This window comes from Coturnix japonica, chromosome 22 (genome assembly GCF_001577835.2).
Source record: "Coturnix japonica isolate 7356 chromosome 22, Coturnix japonica 2.1, whole genome shotgun sequence".
Classification (NCBI taxonomy): domain Eukaryota; kingdom Metazoa; phylum Chordata; class Aves; order Galliformes; family Phasianidae; genus Coturnix; species Coturnix japonica.
The window spans coordinates 2,688,317-2,698,547 of NC_029537.1; the positions used below are offsets into that span (position 1 = coordinate 2,688,317).

General features: G+C 52.1%; 1 protein-coding gene across 2 annotated transcripts in view; it reads right to left on the bottom strand.

The window, feature by feature from the left end:
* Nucleotides 1-10,231, bottom strand: part of XPO7 (exportin 7) — a 36,280-nt gene that overhangs the window by 1,049 nt on the left and 25,000 nt on the right. For both annotated transcript variants that reach the window (XM_015883155.2, XM_015883154.2), the window contains exons 21-27: nt 9,530-9,637; nt 7,530-7,612; nt 4,572-4,786; nt 3,410-3,548; nt 2,207-2,367; nt 1,767-1,865; nt 846-973 (exon numbers count right to left, since the gene is read on the bottom strand). In XM_015883155.2, the coding sequence (XP_015738641.1) occupies nt 846-973; nt 1,767-1,865; nt 2,207-2,367; nt 3,410-3,548; nt 4,572-4,786; nt 7,530-7,612; nt 9,530-9,637 (933 nt within the window). The remainder of the gene's footprint in view (nt 1-845; nt 974-1,766; nt 1,866-2,206; nt 2,368-3,409; nt 3,549-4,571; nt 4,787-7,529; nt 7,613-9,529; nt 9,638-10,231) is intronic.

Sequence of the window (10,231 nt, forward strand, 5' to 3'; positions counted from 1 at the left end):
TATGATGGGGACTGCGGGCTATATGGGGGGCTGCTAGGTATGATAGGGGGTCTGAGGGGTAATATGGGGGGCTGTTGGGGTAGGATGGGGGCTGAGGGTATTGGGGGGCTGTGTGGTATGATATGGACTGGGGGATATATGGGGGAGCTGCTGGGGGGTATATTGGGGGGGCTGTTGGGGTATGATTGGGGTGTGCTAAGGGGTATATGAGGAGTGGCTTGTGGCGGTATGAATGGACGATCTGTGGGGTATCATGGCGGTACTGAGGGGTCTTATGGGGGGCTAAAGGGGTCTTATGGGGTCGCTCAGGCGGTGATATGGGGGGCTTGTGCGGAATATGAATGGCGGGCTAGGGGTATATGGTGGTTGGGATGATGGGGGAACTGTCGTGGGTAATATGGGTGATGTGGGCGTATTGGGGGAGCTGAAGGATATGGGGGGGCTTAGGGGTGTATGTGGGCGGCTGAGGGATGTATGGGGGCTGTTGGGGTCTCATGGGGGGGCCATGGGGTGGGCTTTTAGGGGTCTATGCAAGGGGCTTGGAGGGTATACTGGGGGCTGTTAGGTATACTGGGGGGTACGATGGGGCTGAGGATATATAGGGGGGCTGGAGTGGTGTATGATCGGTGGGTGGGGTATATGGGGGGGTTGAGGCGGTTAATGGAGAGCTGAGGTAGTCTTAGTGGGGGGCTGGACGGTATTATATGGGTGGTGGTACGATTGGGGCTGAGGGATACAGACCCCTCACAGCCCCTCAGCCCCCATCATACCCTACAGCCCCCCCATACACCCCATATACCCCATATACCCCCATATAATCACCCCATGGGGTCTCATCACCTCACCTGTCCCTGTTCTTGGTGAGCAGGTTGCGCTCGATGCCCTCCATCAGGTTCTCGAAGCAGAGGTGCATGGCCTGCTGCTTCTCGGGGGGCTGGCTGTTCACAATGCTGTTCCTCAGGTCAGAGAAGTACTATATGGGGGGGGGGACACATCAGAAAGGCACATTATGGACCTTATGGGCCTCATGGGCCTCATGGACATTATGGACCTTATGGACATTATATGGACCTTATGGATCTCATGGACCTTATGGACATTAAGGGCCTTATGGACCTCATGGACAATATGGACATTATGGGCCTTATGGACATTATGGACATTATATGGACCTTATGGACCTTATGGGCTTTATGGACCTTATGGACACTATGGACATTATGGACCTTATGGACATTATGGACCTTAGGGACCTTATGGACATTATATGGACCTTATGGACATTATATGGACCTTTTATGGACCTTATGGACCTCATGGACACTATGGGCATTATGGACCTTATGGACCTTATGGCTCTTATGGACCTTATGGACCTCATGGACCTTATGGACCTTATGGGCATTATGGACCTTATGGACACTATGGACATTATGGGTCTTATGGACCTCATGGACCTTATGGCCCTCATGGATCTCATGGATATTATGGACCTTATGGACATTATATGGACCTTTTATGGACCTTATGGACACTATGGACCTTATGGACATTATGGACATTATGGACCTCATGGACATTACGGACCTTAGGGACCTTATTATGGACCTTATGGACATTATGGACCTTATGGACATTATGGGCATTATGGACCTTATGGACCTCATGGACAATATGGACCTTATGGACCTTATGGACACTATGGACCTTATGGACCTCATGGACAATATGGACCTTAGGGGCCACATGGACCTTATGGACCTCACCTTCTCGTTGAGCAGGATCAATCCCAGCAGAGGCCGAGACATGGACCACTGGTTCCTGCAGTCCTCAAAGATGATGATATTCAACACTGTCGACAGCATCTGCAAGAGGGAAAACGGAGCTTAGAGGTGACACAGCTTCAATGCGACCCTATAGCAGCTATTGAGCTGCTGCTCCTCATCTCTTCCTTTACAGTTAATGCACACACAGCTCTGGGACCTTCAGTTTTGTGCTTCATCCCACGGCCTTGCTAGGAATGAAAGGCAGCATCAGACCCAGCTGCTTTGCAAGATGCAGCCCCAACACAAGGACCACAGGTTGGTGCTGTGTGCTAAGTGTGCACAGAGACTGCAGTGCATGCTCTGAGCACACGTGCAGCCCTGCATTGCTCCAATGCAGCCCTGCATTGCTCCAAGGGCTTCCAGCAGGAGGATGCACACACCTGCTGGATCATCTCGGGGTGCTGCTGCATGATGTGCAGGAAGCGGTCGCTCTCCTGGCTCAGTGGCGTGGTCCTCTTCTTGGTGCTGCGAGAAAGCTGCTTGAACAGGTAGGTGACAATGTGGTCCAAGCAGGAGCAGCAGCCCGTGCAAACCATGGTGTCTGCAAGGAAAGAGGCAGAGATGGGGATGCTGCCTGCACTGCAATGCACCTATTGTGTCTTTGAGTCTGCAAACAGCCCCCACCTCCAATGCACATTTAAGTTTGCTACCACCCCCCATTTGCAATGCCCCCCATTTGCAATGCACCTATTATGTCTTTGAGTTTGCAAACAGCCCCCATCTGCAATGCACTCTGCAACCACCCCCCATTTGCAATGCACTGTTTGCAACCACCCCCCAACTGCAATGCACTCTGCAAACAGCCCCCAGTTGCAATGCACTGTCTGCAAACAGTCCCCAATTGCAATGCACTCTGTTTGCAAACAGTCCCCAATTGCAATGCACTCTGCAAACACCCCCCCATTTGCAATGCACTGTTTGCAACCACCCCCCAATTGCAATGCACTCTGCAAACAGCCCCCGTTTGCAATGCCCCCATTTGCAATGCAGCTATAATGTCTTTAAGTTTGCAAACAGCCCCCATTTGCAATGCACTCTGCAAACAGCCTCCAGTTGCAATGCACTGTTTGCAAACAGCCCCCAGTTCCAATGCACTCTGTCTGCAAACAGCCTCCAGTTGCAATGCCCCCCATTTGCAATGCACCTATTAAGTCTTTGAGTTTGCAAACAGCCCCCATCTCCAATGCACTCTGCAACCACCCCCCATTTGCAATGCATTCTACAAACAGCCCCCATTTGCAATGCACCTATAGTGTCTTTAAGTTTGCAAACAGCCCCCATTTGCAATGCCCCCCATTTGCAATGCACTTATAATGTCTTTAAGTTTGCAAGCAGCCCCCATCTGCAATGCACTCTGCAAACAGCCCCCATTTGCAATGCCCCCATTTGCAATGCAGCTATAATGTCTTTAAGTTTGCAAAGACCCCCAATTTGCAATGCACTCTACAAACAGCCCCCATTTGCAATGCACTCTGCAAACAGCCCCCATTTGCAATGCACTCCGTTTGCAAACAGCAGCCAAAACCTTTTCCCTGCTCCCAAACCAAAGCCCTGTGAGCATTAACAGGAGAGCAGTTACTTACCCAGTGCAGTGAGGCCTTCTGAAATGGAAGAGAGAATATACATGATTACATGGGGCTCCAGACTGGCTATAAAGTTCATGTGGTCCTGGGTAAGAACTTCCAGCAAGGAATAGTACGACTGGCTGAGCTTGGGATAGTCCTGCAGGGAGACAAGGAGAAACTCAGGCCTCTTGGCTGGCCCATAACCCACCATAGAGCCCCCAACCCGTTCATTTAACAGAGCTTTCCTGCAGTGGAACTTGTGGGCCAACACGTTTCCCCCCTTCTTCTCTCCCACCACCTGCCTTCCAAACAGGCTCCACCAACACAACAGCTTCCAACGCTGCTCTGTCTGAACATCTTTCCCCATTGCTTTGCTTGCTCCTGATGGGGAGCGACTGCTGCCTGCTGCCAAAGCTGGGGATGCAGAGATAGATAGCAGGGATAGATAGCAGGGATAGATAGCAGGGATAGGGATAGCAGCAGGGATAGATAGCAGCAGGGATATAGCAGGGATATAGCAGCAGGGATAGATAGCAGCAGGGATATAGCAGCAGGGACAGGGATAGCAGCAGGGATAGATAGCAGCAGGGATAGGGATAGCAGCAGGGATAGGGATAGCAGCAGGGATATAGCAGCAGGGATATAGCAGCAGGGATAGAGAGCAGCAGGGATAGGGATAGCAGCAGGGATGGGGATAGCAGCAGGGATAGGGATAGGGATAGCAGCAGGGATATAGCAGCAGGGATAGGGATAGCAGCAGGGATAGGGATAGCAGCAGGGATAGCAGCAGGGACAGACAGCAGCCAGTAGATCAGATCGCAGAGATGGAAACAGCTTCTTTTCAAGCTGCTGCTGTGAGACCGGGAGCAACGTGCTGCCATCCATCCCTGCTCAGTGTTTGAGATGCCTTCAAGCAAGCAGGCTGTGCTCTAAGTGCAAGATCAGGTGCCAATCTCAACCCAATGCATGGAAGAACAGCCCTTCATCCAAGGCAGAGAAGCAATAGCTTTGCTAATTGTCCTGCTCAGGCCTTGCAGTGCAGTCCCAGCCCTCACACACAGAGCTGTAATTTCCTGCAGGGCTCTGAGATGTGGCACCAGTTCACTCATCCCTGTGGTTAAATATTCCCTTCCCATCTCATCTTCCAGCCCTTTCATTGCTCACCCCGATGGCTGCTTACCAGCAGGTCGCTGTGAGGGATGGAAAGCAGAAGCTTGATAAAGGTTTGCAAGGCGTTGTCCAGTGCATCATCCCCGTACAGACGGAAGACCCCAAAGTTGACGTAGCTCCCACTCAGTGCAGCCTTCAGCATCGAGAAGCAGATTGAAATCCCCTTCAGCTTCAAGGCATAGACCTGATCCTTTGGGACCTCCCCGAGCGTTAGGATACGATTCCCTGCAGGAGCACAGAAGAGTCAGTGCTTGAATGACCACATCCCATCCCATCCCATCCCATCCCATCCCATCCCATCCCATCCCATCCTTATCCATCCTTATCCCATCCTNATCCCATCCTTATCCCATCCTTATCCCATCCTTATCCCATCCTTATCCCCATCCCATCCCATCCCTATTCTATTCTATTCCATTCCATCCCATACATCACATCCCATCCCTATTCTATTCCATCCCATCCCTATTCTATTCCATCCATCCCACCCCTATTCTATTCCTTTCCATCCATCCCATCCCTATTGTATTCTATTCCATTCCATTCCATTCCATTCCATTCCATTCCATTCCATTCCATTCCATTCCATTCCATCCCATCCCATCCCTATTCTATTCCATCCATCCCATCCCATCCCATCCCAATCCATCCCATCCCTATTCTATTTTATTCCGTCCATCCCATCCCAATCCATCTCTATTCTATTCTATTCTATTCTATTCTATTCTATTCTATTCTATTCTATTCTATTCTATTCTATTCTATTCTATTCTATTCTATTCTATTTCTATTTCTATTTCTATTTCTATTTCTATTCCATTCCATCCCTATTCTATTCCACCCATCCCATCCCATCCCATCCCATCCCATCCCATCCCATCCCATCCCATCCCATCCCATCCCATCCCATCCCTATTCTATTCTATTCCATCCATCCCATCCCCTCCTGGTGCAGGCAAAGCACAAAGGCAGAGCCCTGAGGAGTCCCAGGCAGGCCCAGCAGACTGATTCCCAGCCAACAATTAAGGCCCATGAACTGACAATTAGGGCTGTGCTCATAACAGGGACAACACCGCTATGGAAACAGGATGCACTAAGGACAGGGCTGCTTCCCATTTGCTTTGCAGGCCTGCCCTGGTCAGGCTGAACACTCCCAAGGGGCTCAGCCAGGTTTCCTGCTCACTGCTGTCATTTCCCTCCATGTTTTCCCATTGAATGAGCCAGGATTCAATGCAGAAGCACCTCCCTGAACTGCCCCCCCAGCTCTGTCAAGCACTGTCAAGCACTTCAACCCTCCCTCCCCATCCAGAGGAGCAGAGGGAGGCAGAGCTGCCTGCACCCAACCTGGGCACACACACAGTCACAGACTGACCTGGGTTGGAAGGGACCTCAAGGATCATGTAGTTCCAACCCCCCATAGACCCCATTAACCCCATAGAGACCCCATATCGACCCCATAACCCCATAAAGACCCCATAGAGACCCCATAACCCCATATCCACCCCATAACCCCATAGAGACCCCATAGAGACCCCATAACCCCATATAACCCCATAACCCCATAGATCCCCATAGGGACCCCATAAACCCCACAGCCCCCACAGAATCACAGAATGACCCTGTTGGAAGGGACCTCAAGGATCATGTAGTTCTAACCTCCCATAGACCCCATTAACCCCATAGAGACCCCATATCCCCCCCATAACCCCATAGAGACCCCATAGACCCCCATAGAGACCCCATAAACCCCACAGCCCCCATAGAATCACAGAATCACAGACTGACCTGGGTTGGAAGGGACCTCAAGGATCATGTAATTCCAACCCCCTGCCTAGCAGGGCCACCAAACATCCACATTTACTAGATCAGGTTGTCCAGGAGACCCCATAGATCCCCATAGAGACCCCATAGATTCCCATAGGGTCCCCATAAACCCCACAGCCCCCATAGAATCATAGAATGACCCGGGTTAGAAGGGACCTCAAGGATCACGTAGTTCTAACCCCCTGCCTGGCAGGGCCATTGAACATCCACATTTACTAGATCACGTTTCCCAGGAGACCCCATAGATCCCTATAGAGACCCCATAGATCCCCATAGGGACCCCATAAACCCCACAGCCCCCATAGAATCACAGAATGACCCGGGTTGGAAGGGACCTCAAGGATCACGTAGTTCCAACCCCCTGCCTGGCAGGGCCATCGAACATCCACATTTACTAGATCAGGTTGTCCAGGAGACCCCATAGATCCCCATAGAGACCCCATAGACCCCATAGGGACCCCATAGAGATATAGGGACCCCATAGGGACATAGGGACCCCATAAACCCCACAGCCCCCACAGAATCACAGACTGACCTGGGTTGGAAGGGACCTCAAGGATCATGTAGTTCTAACCCCCCTGCCTGGCAGGGCCACCAAACATCCACATTTACTAGATCAGGTTGTCCAGGAGACCCCATAGATCCCTATAGGGACCCCATAGATCCCCATAGGGACCCCATAGAGACCCCATAGGGACCCCATAGATCCCCATAGGGACCCCATAAACCCCACAGCCCCCATAGAATCACAGAACGACCCGGGTTGGAAGGGACCTCAAGGATCAAGTAGTTCTAAGCCTCCTGCCTGGCAGGGCCACCAAACATCCACATTTACTAGATCAGGTTGTCCAGGAGACCCCATAGACCCCATAGGGACCCCATAGATCCCCATAGGGACCCCATAGACCCCATAGATCCCCATAGGGACCCCATAGACCCCATAGACCCCCATAGAGACCCCATAGATCCCCATAGAGACCCCATAGATCCCCATAGAGACCCCATAGATCAGGTTGCCCATGGCCCCGTCCAACCTGGCCTTGAACACCTCCAAGGACGGGGCATCCACAACCTCCCTGTGCAGCCTGTTCCAGGCCCTGACCACTGTCCTATTAAAGAAACCCTAAGCATTATCATGACGCACCATACGTAGTTATCATTTTACTGGTCTCTCGGAAGAGCAGGATGCCGTTCGGTGAGGACACGTCGAACTGCAGCCGTTGGGATCTGATGGGAAGACAGCAAAGAAACTGAAGCTCAAAGAATAAATGGGAATTTATGATAGAAAGCTCATACAACACAACCACGCTCTGCTCCATGCAGCTAACAGCAATAGGAGCTCTGGGGCAGACAGGCAGAAGAAAAGGGCCCTGTATATTGAATCTGATGAGGCTGAGGGTGGAAATCCTGCTTGGAATAGAGCAGAGCAGGGTGGGCTGACCGGCTCCTATTCATAACCTAAAGTTCAGAGCTTGGCATTTCTAACCCTGCAGGCAGTGAATAGATCACACCGTTCTGAATGATATGAGCAGATTTTTCCAGGCTGGTTTGTCCTGCCATAAAGCTGCCAGGGCTGACACTGGGGATTCCCAAGAGCTCAGCAATGACCACAGCTGAACCTTGTGTCCTTTCCACTGGGCTCTAACAATGCTTCCCCTTCCTATAGGGCTGTGTTCAGCTGGCTCAGCTGCACCCTGGCAACCTTCCACCTCCACATCACACAGGCTGTGAATGGGCTGAATGGCGTCAGAGGTCCCTGTGTGCTGCAAAGAGCTCGTGGCTTAAAGCACAAGTGGTCAATATATATAGGGGGGGGCTGAGGGGTATGATGGGGGGGTCCTGAGTGGTATATGGTGGGTTACGATGGGGGACTGTGGGGTATATCGGGGGCTGTGGGGTATATTTGGGGGGCTGTAGGTATGATGTGGGGGGCTGAAGGATATGGGGGGGTGTTGTGGGGTGTATGTGGGGGGCCTGAAGGTGATTATGGGGGTCTGGGGGGTCTATGAGGGGGCTGTGGGGGGCTGTGAGGGGTATATGGGGGTGCTGAGGGGTATGATGGGGGGCTGTAGGGTATATGGTGGGGTATGATGGGGGCTGAGGGATATATAGGGGGCTGAAGGGGTATGATGGGGGTGTGGGGGTATATGGGGGGGCTGTAAGGGTAAAGATGGGGCTGAGGAGTCTATGGGGGCTGTTGGGTATAGTGGTGGGGTAACGATGGGGCTGAGGGTATATGAAAGGGCGTGTTGTGGGGTGTATGAGAGGAGGTTTGAGGGCCTTAATGATGGGGGCTGAGGGGTGTATGGGGGGCTGTAGGGTATGATGGGGGCTGAGGGGTATATGGGAAGGGCTGTGAGGGGTCTGGGGAGGGGCTGAGGGGGATGATGTGGGGGTGTGGAGCATGGATAGGGGGCATGTGGGATAGTATGGGGGCCTGAGGGTATATGGGGGGGGACAAGGGGTATATGGGGGGCTGAGGGATATTATGGGGGCTAAGGGGTCTATGGGGGGGCTGTGGAGTATATGGGGGGCTGAGGGGTATATGGTGGGTCTTTGGGTTATGATGGGGGGCTTGAGGGGGTAATGATTCATGAGGGCTGAGGGGTATGATATGGGGGCTGAGAAGTATATGGGGGGTGCTGAGGGGTACATGGGGGGGCTGAGGGGTATATGGTGGGTTATGGTGGGATACTGGGGTATATGGGTGGGCTGTGGGGTATATGGGGGGACTGAGGGGTATGATGGAGGCTGAGGGGTATGACTGGGCTGTGGGATGTATGTGGGGGGCTGAGGGGTGTATGGGGGCTGTGGGGTCTATGGGGGGGGCATGGCTTAAAGCACAAGTGGTCATCTCCTGCCAGGAGGAATTTAAACATGGGTTCTGCAGACTAACACAGCTCTCCTGCTTCCATCTCATGGTTCCATCCTTACCAAACACGAGCTGAACAAACTCAGTACATTTATTGATCCCTTGGTCTCACTTGGTGACCTATCAGCTGCTAAAGCAATGTCAAGTTTCCCCCCTCCCAGTACAAGCAAACCAAAGCAAAGCAAACACAACAGGGGTATCAACACCCTCACTGTGTTCTGGAGCAGCAGCCAGACCCATCTCTGGCAGCCTGCAGCCATTGAGGTTCCTACCTGTTATGGACCAGCTCTGCCATCAGTTTGAGGACAGGCGTCGTGCAGGCTGGGTCGTGGTACCAGAGCTCGATGGCCCGCTGTAGGATGGGCATGTAGGATGGGTATCTGTGGGGTGAAAGCTAAGGAGCTTTGTGTGAAGAAGAAAGGTTATAACTTGTACCTTAAGGCCTGTTTTGTGTGCTGCATCCAAGCCTGGCAAGGCAGCTTTGGGAACAAGGCTGAGCTGGTGCCTTGGGTTCAATGAATTGTGTGTGTGCTTCTTGTACAAAGCAGAACCTAAAGGGCTTTGGGGCAAAACAGATCCATCAGAGCAGCAGACAGCTGACCTTCAGCACCAAACAGTGAGCACAAGGAAAGCTTTCGTTGGTGCTGAGATGCACACGCTCCATTAACAGCCATTGTGCTTTACAGGTCAAACCTCTGGGGGTCTGCTTGGAAAAACCCCAATAATTCAGCTCTGAGCTGATGCCTGTGTTGACATGGAGCAAGTCAGAGCTTACAGACAGGACAAGTGTTACAGCAGCCAAGCAAAACCCAGCCAGAATCCAACAGGAAAAGCAGAGCATTGGGATGCAACAAACCCCAGCAGGAAAAGCAAAGCATTGGGATGCAACAAACCCCAGCATGAAAAGCAGAGCATTAGGATGCAACAAACCCCAGCAGGAAAAGCAGAGCATTGGGATGCAACAAACCCCAGCA